This window comes from Trachemys scripta, chromosome 15, assembly GCF_013100865.1.
Source record: "Trachemys scripta elegans isolate TJP31775 chromosome 15, CAS_Tse_1.0, whole genome shotgun sequence".
Taxonomy (NCBI): Eukaryota; Metazoa; Chordata; order Testudines; family Emydidae; genus Trachemys; species Trachemys scripta.
In genome coordinates, this window is record NC_048312.1 from 17,217,807 (window position 1) to 17,244,202 (window position 26,396).

The following is a 26,396-nucleotide window of genomic DNA, read 5'->3' on the forward strand; positions in this document are numbered from 1 at the left end:
TTTTTTAGCAGTTTACATTTAACACAGTACTGTACTTCATCTGCTTTTTTGTTGTTGTTGGTCTCTGCTCCTGCTTGATGGTGTATGTCCAGTTCCAAATGAGGTGTGTGGTTAACTGGTCAGTCCGTAACTCTGGTGTTCAGAACTCAAGAGGCTCGACTGTAAATAAAAGGATCCGTGCTAACCCGAGGTAATTGATTTGTGTGCGCATTTCGAGAGGTTGACAGAGAACACTTGACTTGGAAGGACAACATGGTGCGGGGAGTGGGCAGAGCGAGATTTGCTTTGCTTTAGATTGTAACACTTGCAATGCCTCGCCCCACTGCCTTTTGTGACCCAACCGTTCAGAAACGCTGCTCTAGACCATCTGCAGGACCTAAACAGGGCTTGGATCCTGCTTTATTGACTTCGGTGAGGGCAGGATCAGGCCCTAAATATGCTCTTCAGCATCTAAAAGTCTGGATAATGTCCCTGTAATTCTCCTCCACAGCATCTACAAGCCCCAGCACCATGCCCTGGAAACCTGCCGCTACATCATCTGACACATGCACAAGTGGCTGAGTGGTTTGTGGAAGTTGGGAGGAGAAAATCCACAGCCAGAAAATTCTTACTTCTCCTTTTCATGAAGTACTGGGCTGTACTTGTATGAGGCAGCACATGCCCAGAGGGCTCAACCCCTTCTCTGCCCTCCCTGCAGGCCACTTTATCCATTTGTAGCATGAATAACTGACTAGCTGAAATAATGACAGCAGCATCATTCCATTTGCCAGGTTCCGTGCCCGGATCTCAAGCAGTTTGGATCAGTACGACCAAGCCGCCTGTACACTGCCCTCATTTTGCTACCCCTTCTTCAGAAGTCACGCAAGGAAACATCAGATGCCACTACGGTAAGTCTTGCCTGGGCCAGGCTTTCCCTGCCCAGAATAGACCATCTGTGCATGGCAGGGGGCCCCTGCAACAAAACGATATGGACAGATGCATGACAGAAGGCGATCCAGTCAAGGGCTGAACCTCTTGACACACTGTAGCCCCCACCCCAGCTCCTGACACACCCGTGCTTAGCACTGAACTGTTGTCTGCTTTGGGAGGCTACACAGCAAGTTGCCTTTTTAGCTGAACCAAAGAAAATCAGCAGCATACACACCACAGCTGACAGAGCCGTGAGGTGCAAATCTTCCACCCCTCCGCTTCCTCCGGCCAAGCTACACAGACAACAGAAAGCCAATAAGCAAAGAGGTGCTGCTTTCAGACCATTTCCAGTATTTACCTCAGGATTCTGTGATCAACTCACTGCTCCCATTCCAGCAGCTTGTTCTTGGAAGCCAAGGATGTGGAGCCAAGTGTGAGAATTAATAGGTTGGAACAGATGTCAATGGATTCGGAGTCTAAGTTAAGCAGCTGTGTATCAGGGACAAACTAACCCACACACCGATGAAAAACTATACAACTCTGGCCAAAAGAAAAAAAAAAAAAGCCATTTACCAAACTGCAAATAAAACTCCGTCTTCAGCAAAAAAAAAGAAAAAATTTTTAAAGTCTTCTAACATATTTGAAATGACAAACTGTAACACACTGTGCATCTGAATACAATCCAGTACTGCCAACCATTCAAGAAATTATGAGTGAGGCCCTACATAATCATGAGATTATTTTTTTTAAATCTCTCCTGATTTTTTAAGCCAAAGCGATGTAGGGTTCTGTTTACCTGTCTTGCGGTTTCTGCACCTGGACTCGGGCCACATTTTGAAGGTTTCCTCTACTAACATTAGGGCTAAAGCCTCTTTTTTTGTTAATGAAAGCTCAGAGTCTCACAAAATCATGTGACTTCCAGGAGCTGGAGCTCTCAGAAAAACACCAAATCATCATGAGAGTTGGCAACACTAAAAGATGCACATGGACAGGTCCCAGTCCTGCAAGCTTTTTGGGCATAGGTTTCAACAGGACTCTGCACAGGCATGAGAAGCTGCTTGCAGGATCGGAGGTCTTAGCATTTATACTGCCCTTTTCACAAACATCAGCTAATCCATCTTCACAACACCATAGTGAAGTGAATAGTTTTATCCCCATTTTACAGACAGGGACACTGATTTGCCCTAGATTGTGAGGGAATCAATCAGTGACGATGTCACATACACTCCTGATATCTGAGGGTTTTCCTTACACCTTATTTCCATTTAAGTTTCCAGCCATCCTGATTTCAGATAATAGCTTGAAAATGTGAAACCTAAAGGTTCAAGAACCAGAAAGTAAATGAAAACCCAACCCAACAATGCACAATCTTTTTCAAATCTCATGATTTTCAGGCCAATTATTATTTTGGGGAGAACTGATTCATTACACTGAATTCAAACAATTCCTGATGTCCAGACTTATGTTCAAACCACACCTTTACACACACACACACACACACACACACACACACACCCTGTCTTTTGTACAGCATCCCCCATACACACTTGACCCAAACATTTACTTTTAATGATCAGTACAGACCCATTTCCAAGAGTCACCCTTTGATTGTGGCCATGGAAAGAAAGGGACAGAGCTGGATGTGAAGGCACAAATTGTACTTTCAAACACATGAAGAGAACTGGATCCACCAGCTAATCCATACTTCCACTCCCAAACAGCTCAGCGATTTCATGTGGGTGAGAGAGAAACTGTAAGAACTGGTTCTCACCCTCCCAGTTTAAAAAGGATATTGCCCACATTAATAGACTTTTAAACACACCACCACCACTTCAAAGAGCACTGGGCTACACAACAACCTTGAGTCATCAGAAGCCAACCTCCAGGGACACAGGGAACCACCCCAAACAAAGTCACACGGACTTCACGAGCAGAGAGGCAGGTTCAGAGGGAGCCTGCCAATCCACTCCACTCAGCCAGGTGCTCAGTTTCACCTGCATTCCACCCACAGTGAGCCCTCAGGCTTTGGCAGAGTCTCCATCAGCTGCACTTGCCCTTCTTGGCTCACTGCTCAACACATTCTTTATACAAATTGCTTCATTTCTCCTGTAGGAATGTTTACACCAGAGATCTTCCCTTCTGCACAAGGGCTTGTGTCTCATTAGCCATGTCACCACCTCTACCTGATCTCCCTCACAGTGAGAAGGCAATATCTTCTATCTAGATACTTACAGGATAGCTCATCATCCAAGACTGCCCCCCTCAAGTACTTATGGATTTACCTTCAGGATGCCCTCCGCAGGAAAGTAGCTGGCAAAATGAGAGAGATTAAATGACTTGAATCAAGGCTGGAAATGGAACTCTGATCTCCTGAGTCCCAGTCCACTGCCTTAACCCGCCACCCTTCCTCTCAAACAACTTGACCCCGTGCCCACTGAAGGGAACGGCTTCAGTGGCACAAGCTCAGGCCTAAATTCGCAATTAACAGGAGGTTCCTTGGAAAGCACTCATTCTCTCCAAGAAAGGAAGTCTATTGCGATTTATTAGCAGTATTATGGTAGCACCTAGGGACTCCATTCATGGAGCCAGGTCCCACTGTGCTAGGCAATGTACAAACACAAACTACTTCCCTGACCACTGTCCTAAGGTAGCACGGGTCTAAACCAAATATAGTACGATATTCTCTTAAACCATTCTGTTTGATTTCTCAGACATATTAGATCAGTCATACGATGCGCCTGACACTGGCATTAAGATAACATTTTGTGCAAGATTTTTACTGAATGATACCATACTTGTAATGTCATTTCTTACTGCCTTCTCTGAAGACTATTATTCTAGGAGGGTATTTATATAATTGGCTTTTGTATTAAATTTGAGGAGCTGGTATAGTGGCATAAAAGTACAGCCTGGGTACATTTTTTGTTATCTGCCGGCATTTGTGATGCTGTCTTAAACAGGTCAGCACTGTAAATGAAAACCTGTTCTGGAAGGGTTTAACCTGGTTAAATAAGGATATTAACTGACTGAGACATATTTAGATGTTTACCCTCATTTCAGCAGATTGCTTTGTTTTCACAGCTTGGTTTCACTCCACCACTCATGAGTAATTCGGCTGGCACAAACTCATAATTAAGTGTGCTCTTCCATGCAAGGCCCATGCTATATTCTCCATATAAACACAGGGACATATATGCAAGTATCTGTGTATTTATGAGGCCAGGCCCGCTTTTCAACAGTGGAAAACCACACTCTGCTGCAGAGTGACATGTTGAAATGTAAGATGGGGTCTAGTAGATAGAACACTAGCCTTGGAGACAGGGAACCTGTGTTCTAATGCTACTCACCTCCTGTGTGACGCTGGGCAAGTCACTTCACTTCCCCATACCTACTTGCCTTCCCACCCTTTGTCTGTCTTATCTATCTAGACTGTAAGCTCTCTGGAGCATGGACTTTATCTCACTATTTTTATGCAGCATGATAGGGGCGTCTACACACTACAATCATACAAATTAATAATCATCATCACTGCCTTCCTTCTTTCACCAGGAGTGAGCAGACAAGAGGGTTATACAGAAATGTTTCCCTTTAACAAAAACAAAAACAAAAAAACACACTACACACATTTTTATAATTGATTTCTCTAAGCTAAGATTCACAATTCTCTTTCCGATTTACAGCTTGATCTGGCTTTACTACACTTGCAGAACTTGTATGTTTCCAGATTTGGGGGTGGGGGTGGGGGGAGGGTTTGGGAGAACAAGCCTCAAAATAACTCTGAAGGGGAAAATGTTGGTGATACACTTCAGGTTTGGAAAAAAAACATTTACCAAGCTTCAATCACCACACTATCACTGGATTTATTTTATTTCCCTCCCACCATTTCAAATTATCATCAACTACAAGAAATGCACGAGAGCTTTTTAACAGTGCTTGACTGTGCTGCATAAAAAATTAATTGTTTTTTTGCAATGACTAGGTAACCCCTGGGTTGCCGTGAAACAAGTTGCACTGTTATGGAGCAGAAGGCTGTACAGTGTTACAGGATCTCACAATAGGCGGAAAGCTATAGGGTGTACGGGTCTGACTAGTGAATTAGAATCCTGTTGGGACAGGAAGGACTAATCAAGAGGGAACATCCAAAATGCAACTGGCAAGAGGATGAAGGGGTGGGAACAGGGGCACTACTGTTGACAGAATCTGTAGTAGCATTCCCATGTGTTAACTGTCTCCTCCTACTGCCTACCCCGGTCCTCATGGAATACAGTACAGCTCCATCCACTCCGCCCAGCTGCAGGCAGGCAGGCCCTGCCTGCATCTCCCTTCAGAGGTTGTCCATGATGGTGGGTGTTCGAGCACACACAGGAGGACCCTGCTGCTCGCTCCCTACCCAAGAATTCAAGCTTAGTGGAGAGGAAATGCCTCTTCCTGTAAAACCACCCTAAATCCTCCCAAAGACCAAACCGAGAACCCCCAAACCTGCTGATGTCATCTGATTACATCACCCTCCCGATCCCCGCACGTCTCCAGAGAGCGAAAGCCGATGTCCCCAGCGTGCCCATTTCTGCGGCTTGAGGCGAGGATCAACCAGAATAACAAGCGGGGGGAGAGAGGAGGGATTGTGCAGAGGGGAGAAGGGGGTAAGGGGTTTGACAGGGGGCCGTGCTCCGAATACTGCAATGTCTGCTTCGATCCCGAGCTCCCCGCTCCGCACGCCCGGGGTACCGGCCCACGGGGCTAACGGTCTATTGCACGGGATGCATCCAAAGGAGAAACACGCCGAGCGAGCCCCGGCTGCACAGGTAGCGCCCCCGCCCCCCGCTCGCTACACGGGCGGCCAGAGGGCCGGGGGGACCCCACGGCAGATCGTCCCCCATCCACACCACAGGGCAGCAATGCGGCCGGGGTCGCTCCTGCCAGCTCCGGGCCGGGGGAGGACCAAGCCCCACCTACCTGTTTTTCTTCTGCAGGGCGATCCGTGTTCGCACCCCAGCGGGGAACCCAGCGGCGGCGGCGGCAGGGGAGAAAGCGAGAAGAGACGAGGTGAGCGAGGGAGGCTGAGCCCAGCCCCGGCGCCCCCCACCCCGCGCCCCCCGGAGCCCCGCTCACCTGGGTTGACCAGCTTGCTCTTGTACCTCAGGCCGGTGCTCATCCTGCGCTCCGGGCGGCGGCTCCCTAGTGCGCCGGCTTTGCAGAGACAGAGGCTCGCCGGGCGCCCCGCAGCCACGAGCGCTCTCCGCGTGCGCGTGTCGGCCGGGGCTGCTGCTGCCGCTGCTGCATTACTGAGCTGGGCCGGCCCCGGGGAGCGCTCGTGCAACCCAGCCCAGCCCACAGCACTCAGCCAATCAGCGCCCCGCGCTCGGCCCTTCCGCCGCCAGCCCTCCCGCCCCCCAGCCTGCAGGGCCTGGGCTGCTGCTGCCCCCACAAGCGCGTTAAAAACCCACCCAGCAGCCACCATCTTCCCCCTCCCTCCAGCAGAGAGGCATCGCCTACCCGCCCCCAGTTCACAAGCAGCAGCGTCTAGGGGTGGGTTGCTGCAGGTTGCACACTGGATGCTCTTTGCATCTCCCCCTTCCTGGAATGATTTAAATCTCATTTGCAAAGGAATTTTTTTTTAAACTTGGACCAGGCATCTACTATTATTGGAACCATCCCAATATTATTCTGTATGCAACCATACCCTCTCCCCCCCAAAAAACCTGGGTCCTAATTTTTCAAACTTGCTCTCTGGTCACCCTACTTCTGCTAGGCCTGTTAAATGTCACACCCCAAGGGTGGATTAGTTACACTCCACTTTCATGCAACCACCCACACACACACCCCTTTTCCTGTGTGAGTTACTCATTACATTAAAATAAAAAGACTGTTAGCTAAAATTATCAATGCTTGAGGCTCCCTGCAGTGGGACTATTAAAATTTAAGGGACATTGGAATCATTGATGAATTAAGATAAAAGGGAGCCCACTATTTCCAACTTTTGTGAGCCAGGCTAATTCAAAAAGCATCGAAAGACTGCATTTGGAACGTTCAAGTCTCCACAATAAGTCATCCTCACTAAGGACCTTTACTAGGTTTCTTCTAATTGCCAACCATTAATACAGTTAGGTCATTTGAGAACTCTACTACCCTAGCAGATGTTACAATTTAACAGTGTTTTACTGTGCAAGGGCTGCACATGGAAAAACACACTGGGTAAGGAAGAAAAGTAGACCCATTAATTTATAAGACACTAACCTCTTTAAGGCAAACTATGGTGATGGTCACAGTATAAGAACCAATTTAGAATAGAAAGACTATTCTTTTACCACACAAGGGTTTCCCGGTTGCTTTATGGACATACCTTTAACATAGCTTATCTTTTCCCACAGATTCTACAGCTGTGCAACCTTAGAGACAGGGCTAACACGATCCAATGGCTGGAAGTGAAAGCTAGACAAATTCAGACCATAAATAAAGCATAACTTTTTAACCATGATAATAATTAACTATTGAAACAATTTACCAAGGGTCAGGGTGGATTCGCTATCACTGCCAAATTTTAAAATCTGGATTGGATGTTTTTCTGAACGACATGCTCTAAGAATTATTTTGGGTTAATTCTATGGCTCGTATTACATAGGTGGTCAGATTTGATCATTGGTTCCCAACTTGCAGCCCAATCAGCACACAGCCGCGGCCCATGTGACAACTTCAGGGCCATACAGGTAGTATATATATTATGTGGATGCAGCCCAGATAACACAGAGAGCTGCATATGCAGCCCACAATGGTAAATAGGTTGAGAACCACTGAACTAGATGATCACAATGGATGCGTCTGGCCTTAGAACCTATGGATCTATGAAAGCATTGCCTTCATGAGGATTTTTTCACATTTGAAGTTTTTAATTGACCCATTCATTTTATAAATCTTTTATTATGCAGAGACCCAGTCAGGTCAGAGCCCTATTGTGCTATGTACTGTAGAGACATGAGTAAAGACAGTCCCTGCGCCAAAGACCCTACAGTCTTGTAAATTCATTCCTTTAGCAAAGTGAGGAGTAGAAAGCACATGTGTAAACACAGATTAATTATCTTGTTGCTGGAACCTTAACTTTTGCATTTCCTGACAGTGATTTTAACTGTGCTACCTTACCATTGCGTTAATGCAGCCTTTGAAGTGTAATGTTAATGACTGGTAAAGGAAGGGTTAGCACCAACATGAAAACTTTGTTTAATATAACTGATCCTGCAAACACTTACGCCCATGCTTAACTTTAGGTACATGACTGCTCCCATTGAAGTCACTGGGACACATCTGCATAAAGTTATGTACAGGTGTAAGTATTTGCAGGATCAGAGCCTATGACATGCAGTACAGTTGTCAATAACCCATTGCAGGAAACAGTTGTTAATAATGAGCAGAACCACAGAAATTAGAGAGGGGAAACCCCATTGAGATGACTGTCTTTTTAACTGGATCAATTAGAAAATACATGCTCTGCGATTTAACATATTTACCTCAAGATACAATATGAGTCAAGCTTTCCCCCCCTACAAAAACACCGTACAGAGTAGCAATTTGCCATGTTTCCATTACTCCACTTTAAGAGGTGGTATTATGATTGAAAACTCTGCCAATTGAAATGCAGTGTTTTAAAGGGAGACAGGCCTGTCATATCATGAGCCTAGATGAATTCAAAACCCTCTACAGGCAAGCAGAACTAGACTGTAATTTATGGACAATACTAGAGACTTATTATACAGCATATTAATGGTAAGGGGCACATATGGGAATCTCCGGAGACCTGATTTCTAAGGAAGCAGTTCTCTCATCCAAGCCACAGTACCGGTGAAGAAAAAAAATCAGTATCCAAAAATCTAATAGCAGCCAAGGGCTATTACCTATGGGGTACTTTAAGATTACTAACTCCCTCACAAAAGAGTACAGAGCGAGTTCATACCAGCTATATATATACAAGCTGTGTATAGAAGCAGGATAAGTTTATGTTCAGCTCAATCAGTTTTCCCATTGTTGAAGCCTACCTTTAGATATGTGGCCTTCCTCTTTGTGTATTATAATACATGATTCTTGGGCACAATACACAAGAGTTTTGCATAGTAATAGATGTACTTGAAATAATAATTACATAGATGTTCCATATGTTGGACCAAACCTGGCACACATACTATAGCAGTGGCTTTTCAAGTTCTTGTTGTGGCCATTACTTCAGCTATTCTGTCATCTCTCCCCACCCCAAATCAAAACACAGAAAGACTTGTAAAGTTGGAGGTTGGCCATCTTAGGCATGTGTTTTAAAAACCCCTATGAAATCATCCCAAATTCATTTTCATTCATTGATTCAACCATCAGAAAAATCTTTCAAAGTACAATAATTGTTTCCATATTTGCTCCTTTAGGGACGCTAGACAACCACAAGCCATTAGTCTTCACCACACAGCAAAAGGCACCAACAATCCAATCATCAGCTTCATAAACTGTTAGTCTGCCACAGAATTTTAAATGCAATGCAGATTGAACAGATTGTAATCATGCTCTTCCAGATCCTGCTAAAGATAGCCATTAAAACAGTCATATGTAGGCTTTTTATCCCACAATACTAGAAAGCTTCACATCTGCTCTGATAACACCTGTGTGGAGTGCACAAAGGAAAATGGACTTGTCATTCAGTGCTTGACACTAATGCTGCCCTGCCAGGAGTGACAGCATAGTGGAAAAACAGGATCAAAACCTGCAGCTCAAGAAAGCTACTATGACAGGCATCTTGCAACAACAAACATTGGTTCAATGAATATATGTTCCTCTTGATAAACTGTGAGGGTTTGAATAAAGGCAAACTTCTAAATGTAGTTGAAGAATCACTTTAGATGTTGCTAGGGAAGAGAGAAATCATACTAAAATGAAACAATACTTCAAAATATTATGAATTTGAACACTGAAGGCATTCTACTAAAGGTCATCAGGCATGGGATGGAGCATCATTGGACCCTTATTCAAGTGTATTCCCATTTCTTAAAATGGAGTATCCCTGATGAGACTCCAAAAATGATACAGTCAGAAGCATCAGCCACTAATCAATTGAACAAACTTCATAAGCAAATAGAGTTCCCACCCAAAAAGCAAAGTTGTGACTGATTATTTTGGATGCCTCAATTTTTGGTTGCCCAAATTAAAACATGAGAGGCCTGATTTTTCAGAAGGAGGGTGCTCGCCGCTTCCTGGAAAATCAGGCCTTTTAAAAATATATCTATTTGGGCACCCAAATATCACGAGATGCTTCTGGAAGTCTGGCCTCCATTTGCTCTGACAGAGAGACCTTTCATATTACCTCCCATGGCATGCAGCTATCCTTAGATTAGAAATGAAGGCCTTAGTAGTCTCCTGATTTCCATGAGCACAAATAGGTGGTGTAGCAACTTAGGATAGTTGTAGAACATACAGTGTTGCAGTAACACTTTAGAAATATGACAAATACAAAGAATACATAGGTTCACCTAGCTGAATGTTCATCCCCTCAACTTGTCAGAGACAAGCTTACAGTAAAACCCCCTGTACTTGGGATCTCAGTAGATAGGTCTAGAATTCCAATTAGAGAGTTTTTAACACCTCTGAGAAGATTTGATGAAATAATAGAATTATGAATAAATACAGGAACAAGTCATTCACAGCATTTCTCCTTTTAACTTCACTTTGGCAGCTTCTCTATTAACACTGGAGTTTACAATTTCCCGGTTTAACATTGCTTAATACAGCCAAAATACACATCCCCATGAAGCAAATTGTTTGCCAACACCATCCTGATAAAACAGTAGTCATTGCCATTCACTAGCATTAGAGTAAATCAATTTCCCAAGAGATGTCCCAGTTAAGCACAGAACACTTCCCTGTATTAAATGGTCTACATGCCACATTTACTACACACGCTCCTGTGTGTGCACACAGGATTACAAGAAGTGCAAGTGAAGACCATACATTCGATAAACACAAACGAAATCACAACACTCACTTGTTCATAACAAGGTCTGGGGGCAGATTTTCAAAGGTATTTAGGCCTGTAAAGGTGCAGATAAGCTGGATTTTCAAAAACAGGGCCGGCTCTGGCTTTTTTGCCGCCCCAGGCAAAAAAGCCGCCGGCCGACACACACACTCCTCCCCCCCCCGCGGTGGGGTAGGGGGGCCGGAGCCCTGGGAGGAGGGCGGTGAGCCCCGGCGGGGCAGGGGGCAGGGTGGCGAGAGGGCGGCGGGGGGGAGGGCAGCCAGAGCGCTAGGGGGAGGGCGGCGAGCCCGGCCGTGGCCCCGCTCTCCCCGGGGGCCGGAGCGCTGCGCCGGCCCCCTCCAGGTGCCGTCCCAAGCACAAGCTTGGTGGGCTGGTGCCTGGAGCCGGCCCTGTTCAAAAACACCTAAGTAGGTTGGGCGCTGAACTCCCATTGAAATCAGGTTCTAAAACCAATTTCAGCTAAATTGGTGTAACTTGTGTGTTTAGACAAGCCCTAAGAAAAAGGCTCCATCTCCATGATAAATACTTGAGTCCCTAAAAAAAAAAAGTAAAGAATACTGTACATTTCTTTGGTTATTAAATTGTACAGGTGATTTAAAATTAAAGGATAACACGTGCAACTTTTTTTCCATGTTCATTCAGTTTATTATAAAACTCCAAGGGAAGTTAGTGTCATGATATATAAAAAGTTCAGTACATGCCATCATTCAGTTGGCTGAAGGATAAAAATGCCTTTGACAGAAATTTTTGCAAGCAATATTTGAGAACTGAAGACAAGTCTTCATAGGCATCCATGAAAGATATTTGGCATGCAGGGTGAATACATGATTTAAGGCACAATGGTTTAGGAAACTCAGCTTCTCTATCACCTCTGGTGTAGCATTAACATTTTGTACCCTTTGTTTTTCGTTATGCAAATACAAACCACCAGCAATGATGCTACCACAGTAAACAAAAGCACAACCTACAGAGTCAGTCTTTTTTTTAATATTATATATGAGAAAAGTTATGAATAAACTACTAACAAGTTATATAATGCTTCCACTAAGACAAAGCAAATGAAAACTAGGATGCTGTGCAATCACACACATTTACTGTAAACTGTTCACAAGATTTTTTTTTAGTATTTATCACAAAATTGTCAAGAATAACCTAGCTGAAATGTGATACATCATATTAAACCCACTCACAATGACTAGAACAAACAGCGTGGTGTACTAGTTTTTGTATAAAAGGATACAGAAAGGATAATAAACCCACATTATAAGCATGAGGACATAATTACCAAGAGAATAAAAAAAAAAAAGATACCGATAACATGATTAAGGTTGGATATATAAAAAAAATATTGTTTCACAACACAATCTTCAAGACATTTTCCACCCCCCAAGGTCTTGCCGCATCCAGCATCAAATCTGAGTGTTGTTACTGGTGTTCAATAGCATCATCAAACAGAATAAAGCACTGATCCATTTTTAGGAGAACCGTGTATCACTATGAATGAAAAAGAAAACAGTTTATTATGGAAAACAATAAAAGAATAACTCATCAATGACAAAGTTGTTTTGCTTTTGACTCACTCATCACAACAAAGAGTATAACATAAAATCACAGAATCATAAGACTGGAAGGGACCTTGAGAGGTCATCTAGTCCAGTCCCCTGCACTCATGGCAGGACTAAGTATTATCTAGACCATCCCTGATAGGTGTTTGTCCAATCTGCTCTTAAATATCTCCAATGATGGAAATTCCACAATCACCATAGGCAATTTATTCCAGTGCTTAATGACTCTGACAGTTAGGAAGTTTTTCCTAATGTCCAACCTAAACCGCCCTTGCTGCAATTTAAGCCCATTGCTTCTTGTCCTATCCTAAGTGGTTAAGAAAAACAATTTTTTCCCTCCTGCTTGTAACAACCTTTTACATACTTGAAAACTTATGTCCCCCTCAGTCTTCTCTTTCCCAGACTAAACAAATCCAATTTTTTCAGTCTTCCCTGAGTCATGTTTTCTAGCCCTTTCATCATTTTTGTTGCTCTTCTCTGGACTCTCTCCAATTTGTCCACATCCTTCCTGAAATTTGGCACCCAGAACGTGGACAGAATACTCCAGTTGAGGCCTAATCAGCGCAGAGTAGAGCGGAAGAATTACTTCTCGTGTCTTGCTTACAACACTCCCATTAATACATCCCAGAATGATGTTCGCTTTTTTTGCAATAGCGTCACACTGTTGACCCATATTTAGCTTGTGGTCCACTATGACTCCCAGCTCCCTTTCCGCAATACTCCTTCCTAGGCAGTCATTTCCCATTTTGTGTGTGTGTGCAACTGATTGTTCCTTCCTAAATGGAGTACTTCACATTTGTCCTTATTGAATTTCATCCTATTTACTTCAGACCATTTCTCCAGTTTGTCCAGATCATTTTGAATTTTAATCCTATCCTCCAAAGCATTTGCAACCCCTCCCAGTTTGGTATCATCCGCAAATTTTATATGTGTACTCTCTATGCCATTATCTAAATCATTGATGAACATAGTCCCTGGGACCAAAACCCTTATGTTTCCACGCAACGTGGACCTAAGTCAGCGCTGGAGTGAACAAGAGTAACTCACTGAAGTTAGTGGGTATCATGTCCACTTACTCCTGGGATGAGTTTGGCCCCAAATCTCTAATGGATTCAAATCTCTAATAAGAGCAGAGGAAGGAGACTATTTTTAGTTGTTACATGTATTTTCTCACATGCCCATACACTCTTCAGTCTGAGAGAAGGCAAGGGCCATGGTGTGGCTCAGCTGATCAGTGCTGAATGTAAGAAGCTTGTCTCATCCTGAAGGCCAATCAGTCTGTTAAGCAGCAACGTACAATTTTATTTCTATCAAGGAAAATAAATGCAAAGATTCCATCTAATTAAGGCTAAATGGAAATGAGCTTTGTGTTATCAAAGCTGTCTCTTATAATACTGCCTAAGCTTAGCAAGAAAATGGCTAGATTGTTCTGAGAATTCACCCAAAGGCACTCAGAGTTAAATCAAGAGATACTGGCCTACAATTTCAAAAATAACTAGTGATTTTGGGTGCCTCCAGTTTTGGATGACCCAGCATGTAATACATTGAAAGGGCTTGATTTTCAGAGGATGGATGCTCAACATTTTCTGAAAATCAGGCTCCTTTAAAAGATATCTCAAGCTGGACACTCAAATTCAGTAGGCCGCTGGTCCACAGCAAGGTATGTTTGTTTTATCTTCTCACTTATCTGAGCCTATAGCACGGAATATTCTAGGAAACACTGAAGTTATCATCTCAAGTAAAAACACACAGAGTAAGGTATAACTTCATTTATCCAGATTAGGGTTCCCAGTGACAATTACACTGTGGAAAAAAAGCTTTAACAAAAACTAGAAGGTAGTCAAGGTCCTATGCTCTTTGTGGTTCTCACAATGCAGATTTTCTGCAGCACGCCAATCATCTAATATATTAAACTCATTTCACATAATAAACAACCGAACAGAATAAGCAAGCCATCACTGAAGCTCTAAATAAGTCTGAGTCCATGGGCAGCTGATTGTAAACACAGGCTATTATGCTACATTTGTTCCAACTAGGAAATAAATTGTAAACTTTTGCAGCTGCATGGCTGTCTGGCAGGTGTAAGAGAAATGTGTCCATCAACAATCCCAAAAGCCAACAGTATTTGGGGTTGCAGATTCATGAAAAAAGCTGGAGTGTCAAAAAAAATAGATCTGTTTATTTTGCACAATTATGTGCACTAAAATTGCTAATATTTATAGCAACCTGATCTTCGCTGTTCATTTTACAAGCTTCACTTAGAGAAAGTCAGAATTCACCATGCTCTCTTTATATGGATTCACTTCACTAGTGTTTCCTACCTTCTCCCATGGAGAAACTACATTTTGTTCTTGGGATCCGAAGAAGTGAGGTTTTTACTCACAAAAGCTTATGCCCAAATAAATCTGTTAGTCTTTAAGGTGCCACCAGACTCCTTGTTGTTTTTGTAGATACAGACTAACACGGCTACCCCCTGATACTTGTATCTTCACCGTTCCTTTTATAAATTTATATTACTAGTTTTGCAATACTTATCAAAAGTAATAGTGTCAACCATATTTCCCTGAATTTGACCCAATAGTCCATAGATAACTTTCATACCTGTATCTGCAACACAAGTTCATATCATTATTTAAATATAGTTACACTATATTTTTCTAGCATTGTGCCATTAAAACAAAGCCTCCCTACTACCTAGCAAATTTTAGCTAGCAGATTGCTTGGTAACCTCTAGTGTGCGCCCATACAAACACTTATGTTCTGATTAACTTACCATTTCATGACTGGAATTTAGCCACCATACACAAGTTAACACCCCTAAACTTTTCACAAAAGTTCCATGGGATTTGTAATTACCAGGTTTTAAGTCTGATCTGAAATACAGCACACACCCACCAACACAAGGCAACACTAACTAAATGCTTCTAACATATAGAAGCCACTTTGGGAAGAAGGCATTTGGGGAATCAGCAAAGAACTACTTATCTTTTTTGGTGGTTAATCCATTTACTCCTGGGAGAATTCTGCACCACTGCGCACATGCAGAATTTATGTCCCCTGCAGATTTCTTTGCTTCCCCACAAAAAAATGACTTTCTGACAGGGAAGCAAAGGGAAGTCACAAGAGCAGTCATGTGACCCTTCCCAGCAGTATGTTCTGGGTCCACAGGGCAGCCGGAAGAGAGGTAAATCACTGTGGGGCAGGAGGCGGGACTGGGGAAGACCCGGCTGGTGGCTCCTACCCTGCGCAAGGCTCAGCTGCTAGTCCCAGCTCGGCTGGGGAGGACGGGACTTCCTATTCCCTTGCATGACATCTGAGGCAGGGTCAGACCCACCCCGAGATTTCTCCCCCAGCTGCAGGAAGCTCTGCAAACCCGTCCTCTCCCCCCCTCCCCCGGCATCCTGCTTCCTGCACCCATTGCTCCTCAGCTGCAGAGGGAGGGATCCCTGTATAGGGAGCTGCTCCCCCATCCACCCAATCCCCGTAGATCCAGTCCCCCTCATACCCAGACCCTCCCACTAAGCCTCACACCCCCCGCACTCAGAACCCCCCACCAATGAGCCCCACTCCCCCTTCACCTGGACCACCACAACGAGCCACCCAGATTCCCACCCCACTGAGCCAAAGCCAGCTGCACCTGGAGCCCCACCCAGCTGAGCCCCACGCCCCCAGCACTGAGCCACCCATACCCAGACCCCCCTGCCAGCTCTATCCCCCCCCAGACTCCCCCTGCTGAGTCCCAACCACCTTCACCTGGACCCCCTGAAGAGTCTCATTACCATTGCACCCAGAACCCCCCAACAAGCCACTGTGCATCCAGATCCCCCTCGCACCTGGATCCCGCACTGAGCCGCCTGCATCCAGATTGCCCCACACACAATCCTCTCAACCCACATCTGGATCCCTCCACACTAAGCCCCTCCACACTTGGATCCTGCCTTGCTGAGCCTGCCTGCCCACACGGAGGGGCAGGGCCCTGGGGTGTTTCTGGGGCAGGCCCGGACCTTGCGCTGTATCAGGGCTGGGTGCAGCCTCACTGCTGAGTCCATGTCTGTGGGGGGTGAGGAGGAGGGAGACAGAGAGCTGCACAGTGATCTCCCACCTCTGTGCAGCCAGTGGCCTATGCGCCCCAATACCATGCTGGAGCCTCCACATTTATTTGACAAATAAAATTTGCAGAATTTTAAAATATTGTGCATAATTATTTTTTTGGGCGGGGGGAGGAGGGGCCTCTGAATTTATTTTTTGATGCAGAATGCCCTCAGAAGTAACCCATTCAAGTGCTGCCATAGCCAGAATGTTATGCTAGATGATAAGATTACAGCGTGAGGCAATAAGCTTTTAGGACATTTTCCGAATGTATTGCCACAACAGCTTATACACGATGTCAGCCCTAAGAAAGGGAATCTTTTTAAAGTTTGAGCCTACAAACCAACCTGAAATATTTCACCAAAGGCAAAGTTAGGAGCTAATATCATGTGGTTCATCAAGAATTTCTCCCCACAATTCCCTTCAGGGACAACCACAGTGTGTGACAGCTAGGAAGGCATTCTTCCCCACATACAGTTCAGTTTTCTGTTGATTTTTTTTTTCCTTTTTACTCCTAAAGGTGAGAAGCGTGCTTTTATAAGCAAAGCCCTTTCCCTCTCAACACCCAAACTGGCTTTTCTTCAAATGCCATATAGTCTATGGTATAAGTACAGCATTCGTATCACTCAGCCATTAGCAGTAGTACCGATAGATCCATCTTTTTTTGAAAGGTTGTGAATTAGGATTTAATCATACAGTGACTCTGTATTAGGATGCGCTGTATTAGGAAAACTTTGTTGCAATTCTGAAAAAGTACTTGCTTCCATACTTGGCATTTCACTAGCCAGTTTTCACAGGCTACAACAGTGCCATGTGAACACCTGTTCTCACTTTCAGATGATATTATAAACAAGAAGTGGGCAGCATTTTCTCCTGAAAATGCAAACAAACTTGTTTGTCTGAGCAATTGGCTGAACAAGAAGTAGGACTGAGTGGGGACTTGTAGCTCTAAAGTTTCACATTGTTTTATGGTTGAATGCAGGGGGGTTTTGTACATAATTCTACTTTTCATGATAAAGCACTACAGTACTTGTATTAGGTGAATTGAAAAATACTATTTCTTTTGTTTTTTACAGTGCAAATATTTGTAATAAAAATAAATATAAAGTAAGCACTGTACATTTTGTATTCTGTGTTATAATTGAAAATCAATATATTTGAAAATGTTAAAAACATCCAAAAATATTTAAATAAATGGTATTCTATTATTGTTTAAAAAAAATAATCGTGATTAATTGCACTGCTAATCACTTGACAGCCCTAGTTTTTTTAATTCAAATTTATAATATTGCGTGCGTGCGCACACACACACACACACACACACACACACGGTCAAGATTTCCCAAAAGGAACTAATGAAAAACACAACCCAATGTTTAAGATAAAATAATCAGCCTTTGAAACACACAAAAATTATCTGATGCAATGGATAGTCTTTCTGCTGTGGCTTCACTTAGTGAACCAAGCCAACTTTAATTTATGTGTTAACTGACAGAACAGCTGATGCTGAGATACAGGGTGTGTCATATGAAATGATTACATAGGAATGCATCTGCACTGTTGGAAATTTATCCCATCGTTTTTCATTATCATTCCAGACATTTCACTCATCATGCTGAGCTTATTTTCACTCAAAGAATTAAGTCCAGCACTTCAAAACCTCCTGTCTTGCAGAGTTGTGTCTTAGGCATTTTGTTTTATGCCACCAACCAGTAAGAAACCTTTTCAGTCAGCCTACAGAAGTTTTCCAAATGGTTAATCGAATCCTCTACTTTTTAAAAAATAAAAATGAAATACTACATTAGACAGATAACATTTAGGGTTGTAACATACGGTGTTTTTCCATTTCTACCTCTACTGTTTCGACATAACAGCACTTATCTGAAAGATAAGATTTGACAGGAATGGGATTTTGAAGAGCGAGGGGTCCTGGAGTCGTATGACTCCTGGTACACAAGGTAACATAGGGAATTGTAGAATGCCCTTTGCAGTTGCAGAATTCCCAACAGAAGTAGGTCCTGAAGAAGCACTGAATTCCTGGAAACGCAGCGTACAGAAAGAGTGAATTAAAAGCCAAATAAAGTTTTACAGAACCAGCAGAAAGACACCAGTCAAAAATGACTCTCTTAGCACTTAGTGAAGAATAATTTTTATATACAGTGCTTTGAAAACCACTACCGTAACAAGATGTTGCATTACTCCCATGGGAAAATTGACAGAAGCTAAGTGATTCACCCAAGACCACTAAGGGCATGTCTACATAGCAAAGAAAGACCCATGGCTGGCCCATGCCAGCCAACTTGGGCTTCCAGGGCTTGGCTTGTGGGGCTGTTTCATTGCTGTGTAGACTTCTGGGCTCGGGCTGAACCAGACTCTAGGACTCTGGAGGTCCCAGAAGTCTACACAGCAATAAAACATCACCGTACCCCAAGCAGGCTGGCACAGGCCAGCTGTGGGTTTTTCTTTGCTGTGTAGACATACCATAAGGGGGACTTTTGAAGAACTAGGATTAGAATAAAAAGGATAAGTGGTGCTTGGCCTATATTCCTAACAACATCCAAGAGACAATCTACCAATCCAGGGCATTCTGGATGGATAACAGGCTATGGGGTACTATCCATATTTGGGCTGAACAGAGCACTATTTCAAGAATTATAGCACTTTCAATTTAGAGAGTGCCTTTTCATACAAGAAGTTTACCGTTTTACAAACATTAACCTTAACAGCCTTGGCCAGGTAAGCACAGTGGGTAAAATAAGGCACAGAGGGTAAATGATTTGCCCAACGTTAGAGTGAGGCAATGACAGAAGTTCCCTACCCCAACCCTGCTCCAATCACTGGATCACACTGTCTCATTTGAAAACCATGAGGTACTGTGCATTATAAACTAGTGAAAGCACCTGAGCCGCCATATCCTTGGCTGAAGTTTTTAAGATCACTGACAAGACCTTTCTATGCAAGTAAGCTACAAGGTCCATCCACCATCTACAATGCCTCTAAGGAAAATGTGAACCACCAGCATAGAGTTCAGTGTTTCAGAGTGACAACTTTTCTCTTACTGGTTAGGGGAGAACGAAAGTTTTAAGCTGCAGCCTACCCTCTGCAAGAGAAACTGCAACACACTGAACAGAAGCTGTGGTGCTGACAGATGATTTGACACTCAGAATCTAGAAAAGCCAAAGAAATGGGAGAATGGTGCAGCCCATCTATTCTAGCTCGAAAAACATCCACAAGCTGTGCCAGGTGGTTGTTCCAAAAACTAAAAATTTGCCTAAGCTTTACATTCCTTAAGCTTCACATTTCAGCTGCCAAAAACTACAGCACGCAACATTCTTCCTCGGATGACACTTCTCATCACATCAATTTGGCATCTGACAATACCACTTTATAAGGCTGGTTGCTATGACAGTACAGAGCATTTTTTTAAAAAATCATCATGTTCATCCATTAGGAACTAGCTACTTACTTCCTTTCTTTTGTAATAGGCTTGTCAGGAACATGAAGAGTGTAAACACAAAACATCCAACTTCATTAACAACTCACTATGCATTCATGGAAATGGCCAGCTATGCTAAAAACTTTTCAACGTTTTCTACAGATGTTATAGGAACAAGATGTAGGTCTTACTAATTAGATTTCCATCTGTCTATATTTATTTTACATTGCCTTTGTTCCAACACTACCCTGAAGCTATCCAGGACAATGGAGTGAAAGATAACGGCAATCCAGAGCTGCAGGAATGAGAAGGAGGAAACAGACAGAGAGCTAAGTTATCTGCTTTAAGGGGAAAAAATTCCACCACCTATCGCAATCATTTTCAGCTAAAAAAATCTCATCATCTTGTACAAGTTATTCATCTGAGACAGGCAGATTTAGAGACTGGCACTAACTCTGATAGTATACCTTTTAATCTACCAGATTAGAAGAAACTTTGCAAATACACCTCTACCCCTACATAACACGACCTGATATAACACGAATTTGGATATAACGCGGTAAAGCCGTGCTCCGGGGAGGGGTGGGGGGCTGCGCACTCCGACGGATCAAAGCAAGTTCGATATAACACGGTTTCACCAATAACGCGGTAAGATTTTTTTGGCTCCCGAGGACAGCGTTATATCGAGGTAGAGGTGTACATACATTGTGCCTGCTGACCTGCCAAAAAAAGCTAAGTCTGGTTTAGTTTTTGGTTAATTATTCCCACACTCCAAACCTCTTGCTTAAATCCTCAAAACATAAGAATGAAGACAGCTTTTGTACTTCAAGTGACATCATATTTTCCTGTATTTTAGAAGGGAAATCATTTTTGTTTGAAAATTTTATACATACTGTACTTCACATACAAACACCAACTGTAACAGAAATTAAGAGAAAATACTTTGCCAGCTTATATACTTTGTATATTTGACTACACTCATGAGGGTAACTGTTTTGTTCATGGCCAGTTGCCCTTGACTCATCCATTAGCCTGTCACCACCACTTAGGCACAGTTCTGTGAGTAGGAGGGTGCTCACATACACATACTTCCTCTGAACCTGCAAGAAGGCATTTACTATAGCTGTAACAGCAAAGCTGAAAGTGAAAAGGCAGCAGGCAGGCATGTGTACAAAGCAGCCCACGCACATTTGGTGGGGATGCTCGCTCTGAGACCCTTATAATCATCATCAGAGGAGCAGAAAAAAAGCAGTTCCCACAGATCTGGAACAGATAATGAAATGTGCGTGTGTTGGTTATCACTGCTTTCAAGACCATCTTCCTCTTTCATTGCTGATTATGTCTCCTTCACCATCCTCTCCTTTCCAATCTCTTCACAGATTTCCACTCTTCCATCTCAAGCTTTATTTACCCATCCTCTTTCAAGGCTCTACACAGTTCATTCTTTCCTGTCTATAATCTCCACCTATTCCATGTCCCCTTCACGCCATATATTTTCAAAAGTCTTCCAGTTAGTGTTTGTTAAGTGCCCTCCCCACCTCTGCAATACAGCCTGGCTTTGTAGAGATTCATTAACTCAGCAAAATCAGAGAACAAGACATGGCTAAGTTCAGGATGCAAGCTCTTCACCTAGAATACAAGCAGTTTGTTCAACTGATAAGAAACCTTAGACCTAGTTACACAGCTTTGTAGCTCCACCTTTGTTTTCAATTATTCTCTAACAATTTTGGATACGCTTTGTTCCATTTAGAGGTACACTGGGCTGTTCTGGGGATTATTGGTGCAAGGACTCCTGAGGAGTAAATGAATGTTCAACCTCTGAGGAGAGGGAGAGGCCTAAGCTCTGGTGCCCTCTCCAAAGTGACGACAGGATCCCATGTCAGTGGTCTGGTTTAGTCAGATTGTCAACAGAGCTATGACAATTTACTGTTCCATATGGAAGGATAGTCTCAGCATCTTGAAGGGAAAAACTGAGGAATCATCAAAATTCTATTCAGGACCTGGTACGACTGATGATCTGGTTTTGACAAGTCCTCTATCTAGACAGATACTTAAGAAATGGTCAGACCTATAGATAACACGCACCTCACAGCCATAGCATTTCTCAGCCAAATCCATTTCTCAAAATGTGTTCAATCCCAGTATTTCCAGCCTACATGTGGTTTTCAAATATTTTTGGATAGATCTAGCAAGTTTATACAGATATTTCATTAGAAATTATCGTTTCCTATAACTCATCTATTTTACAAGTATTGCTGGGATGACATTTATAGAAGGAAACTGAAATGGTCTAGTTCTCAGGTTTTTATTCTGCATCAAAATGAAAATGACATGAAATATGAGAGTTCACAGCATGGTCTGTGAGTAATTCAGATACTTGGGGTAGGTTGTATTTCAGTGAGTAATGCAAAGCACACGCAAAAAAACTTTGTACGCAGACACATGCCATCATGTTCAGACCTTTGTTTGCCCATGTGTCCATGGTTGCAAACTTGACCTGGGATAAACCCTGCTCCAATTTTTAAAAAGCTACTTATGGCAGAGCTGGATATGGGATTTCTGAACCAAAGGGAACTTAGTCCCATTATTAGACAACCAATGTTCAGAGTATTGTATTCTGCCAGCTCTCAGCTACTGAATTTCATAGCTGGGCCAGTGTCTGAGCACTGGGATCAAGGTAAAATGTTTGGGTATTCTTGTGTGCACACAGCGTTCATGTGTGCTTTGCAGGCAACAATTAGGAAAGAATTTTGCTAGATTTTGAGTGTGATTTTATATAGTGATATTTTATAAGTGACTGTAAATATGTAATCTGCAATTATCAACGAGGGTTGGGTTCTTTTGCAAGATGAGCACTGGTACTTTTAAAATATTTCCCATGAAAATAGCTCATTTAAATAAAAAAAAAAAGTCAAAAGGTTTGGACATACCAAAACAGAGGTACCATTAATTTCTTAGGACCTCCTAAGCACCTCTGATTCAAACTACATTTAAAAAACCCCACAAAGTTACCAGCTACTGTCTATGTATGCAGAAGACTAATAGTGAGTCATTGCTACTGTATACCACTATGATCAACCACAAGAAATTTCCTTAGCGTTTAGTCTTTCGATTCTGAGACTATGTATTTTAATATGGAGTTTAGGAGACATGGTCAGTCTGCTCTCAGCTGTGAAGGCTTCTTCATTTGCTGGGAATTTGGAATTGTGACAGGGTGAAAAAGACCTGGGTTTGATTTTTTTTTTTTAGTATGGCTTTCATCAGGGAATACGGTGTATATACCAGTAGAACTTTGTCTTCTTTAATAGGGGCCCAGTGGACAAGTTTACTCCTTTAGAAGGCTTAATTTTAAAAAGGTTTTAGTTTTTTTTTTTTTTTATTTTAAATGTAAACAGGAAAAGTGAAGGTTCAAGTAAAGGCAACAAAAATCTCCTTATTTTAGGCCTGGAATGTTGGCAGCTGTCACAAGGTCAGAAGGGATAAAATAATCCATTTTATTCAGGCTTTACATTCCAGCAGCCCAGCAAATCAAAACTGGAGCATTAAACTGAAGTATCAAACAACAGGAACAAGGCTCTTCATATGTTTCTATTTTTTATTCTTGTATTTAAGAAAATATAAGAACTATGCTTTCTGCATTCTGAAGAAAACATGGGGATTTACAATAAAAAAAGTGATTCCCTTGAGCGCTTGCAAGTTTTGAATGCTCGCCCCAGGGACTAATATGCCATATGTAGACTTTGACATCAAGAAAGTATGCATCCAGTAAACAAGTGTGATTTGTCCACAATTTTTTCCTTTAGCACTTTGCAAAAACTGTCAGTTTATTAAGCAGGCGGCTTATACAGGATGATGGCTATACTTACTTTTCCATATAAGCAAGTTACCACAGTTATTAACTCTACTTACTCCAGAAAGTGATGGTAAAGTATCAGCCAATAACATTCTTGAAAGGTAATATGCACTCACAAGTGTCTGCAATCTTGACTTACCTCAATAAAGTCTTCCATTATAATACTTGAGACACAAGGTAGGTGAGGTAATATCTTTTATTGGACCAGAAGCTGGTCCAATAAAAGATATTACCTCACCTACCTTGTCTCTCTCATATCCTGGGACCAACCTGGCTACAACACTTCAAACAATTATAATATCAGACAGACAAGCAGGGGGAAATGCCATAGGAAACTACAGCCACCTGAATGGAGGGCAAACTGCAGCCAAATCAGCTACTCCTGCTGAAGATGGATATATGAAACCAGAATAGAGCAGAGAGCTGGAAACAACCTGTGGCCCTCTGAGGTTGGGAAAAAGCCTTCCTATTGGCTATTGTGCACACCAGCAGGCATTGCAATGAAGGGATGTAACAGGTGAAGGGATCAGGTCAGTCAAGAAGCAAATCTAATTCACATACCAGCCTTCTAGAGCAAGTAGCAAAGGCTCTCAAATAAAATGAGTTGCTGGATAGTTTGTGTATTCTCTGCTGTGATTGATGGGTGGTTTCTGTATAATATTTAGCAAATCTAGAAGTGAATCTCATAGTGATATGCACACTTTTCTTCATTTACTGACACCTTGAAAAGATTCAGTTTTGAGTTGAAGGCAAAGGCAGCACAATATATATATACAGACTGCTGAAAGGACCACTGGAGTTTCAGAGGCAGTACTATCAGAATCAGAAACCACTATCTGAGAGGAGAGGGGTCCCAGAAAAATTCATGACTGGATTCCACTAAATGACTTACGCAGTCCAGTGGACCAATCTGACAGACACCACTCACTCTTTACAGCAAAAATGAAAAAGAAGCTGTGTGCCATTTAGTTTCTTATAGATAATAGCCCAAAACAGTAAGTTAAATGATCTAGACTAACTAAAGTAGCTGGACAACCAGTATGCAAATCATTGATATCAGCCCAAACTGCCCGTTATACCTCTTCTTCGGTTTGGTAACTGAAGCCCTTCCTTGGTTATTCATTTGTTTCTGAGAAAACCCATGATGTGCCAGGAGCTGTAAAAACAGACTCCTTGTAAAGGCAAATCTAAAGCCCGGTGTTTACTAAAGTCATTGTGAGGAAGTTACCAAAGATTTCACTTTCTAGCAAATCAATGACGCATGGTACAGTATTTTAACCAAGAGGATAATAGCTACATAAAACCAAAAAAATGTACCTTGTACAGCCACACGTTCAGCATCTCACTCATCCCCAGGCTTCATCCTCATCTGGGCTTGCATCTGTGCAATCATTTCCTGCATGCGACGCAGCTGTGAAGACAAAAAGAAAACACTACCTTTTACACACAGACTTTGGACAGCTAAGACTCATTCTCTCCTTGAATCCAATGGGAAAAATACCCAGATATACAGGAAGTTGTGAATCCTTTCCTTCCTTGGTGGAGAAAGGGACCCAGTTTTTTTCCCCACCCTATATTTACAATTTAGTGTTTAATTACATGGGCCATTTCTTACTGATGTATCCCTGTCAAAGATCCTTTTGGCCCAGTGTGTTAAGTCAGGATCATATCAGACACACATTTCAAGTCAGTAAGCTACACAAGAATCTTGACCATGAGAGTGTGGAAACCAAGATCTTTCAGAAGCACATTCACAGACTTGGAAATTAGCACACAGACATTACAAAATAGAGGAAAACACCTTCCTTTCCTTTTTGTGTACAAAGGGGCATTTCTGGTAAAGCAGCTTTGTTTGTTCCAACACAAGTACTTAGCCCTTAATGCCAGAAAGTCAATGGTGATTTTGAAGTTTGTTTGGTTTGATTAACTGGATAACGCCCCAAAATTTGAGGAGCACTAGCCAACCCAATTGAAGAGACTGTTTCAAGAGCAAAATAAAAAGATGCTCAATTAAATCTAAAGAGAAAGAAAAGTAAAGTCTAGACATATTAGCCAACAATGTTTTAATTTTAAGTGTTCAACATTTTCTTGGAAATAACTATAATTTGTTTTGAGTGTTTTCATTTTTTTAAAGACACTGATTCGTAATTTCTATCCCATGAGAAAGCAAGTTGGCAATCTATTATGTAAGATAATTTCTTTTTAAATCATGTTTATTTTTCTTTTGAACATGAAATTTAATAAAAGGCTACAGAACAGACATTATGAGCCTGATTTTCAAAAATGTGCATACAATTACAACTATACTCACAAATCTGCTATCTGAATTCACAAATGGCCAGTTGCATATTTGCATATGCAGTAATGAAAAATGCACATACAAATGGGGCACACAATTGTATATGCATTTTGTGCTCTTATAATTTTGAAAAAAATCAGGCTTTCTACAATTTTCATCTAAGTTGTACATAGATTTATTGTAAATTTGAAGCCACATAGTGCTTATAAACCAAACAAATTAGGTTTTAGAGCAGTAGTCTTATTTGT

General features: G+C 42.4%; 2 protein-coding genes across 2 annotated transcripts in view; both read right to left on the reverse strand.

The window, feature by feature from the left end:
- Positions 1-6,183, reverse strand: part of SEPTIN5 (septin 5) — a 67,236-nt gene extending 61,053 nt beyond the window's left edge. Inside the window, exons 1-2 of the mRNA XM_034791628.1 lie at positions 6,019-6,183; positions 5,863-5,873 (exon numbers count right to left, since the gene is read on the reverse strand). Of these exons, the coding sequence (XP_034647519.1) occupies positions 5,863-5,873; positions 6,019-6,061 (54 nt within the window). The 5' untranslated portion in view covers positions 6,062-6,183. The remainder of the gene's footprint in view (positions 1-5,862; positions 5,874-6,018) is intronic.
- Positions 6,184-11,535: 5,352 nt separating this feature from the next.
- The window catches only part of LOC117887912 (septin-2), a 61,388-nt gene continuing 46,527 nt past the window's right edge, over positions 11,536-26,396 (reverse strand). The window contains exons 12-13 of the mRNA XM_034790693.1: positions 25,167-25,260; positions 11,536-12,400 (exon numbers count right to left, since the gene is read on the reverse strand). Coding sequence (XP_034646584.1) covers positions 25,192-25,260 — 69 coding nt within the window. The 3' untranslated portion in view covers positions 11,536-12,400; positions 25,167-25,191. The remainder of the gene's footprint in view (positions 12,401-25,166; positions 25,261-26,396) is intronic.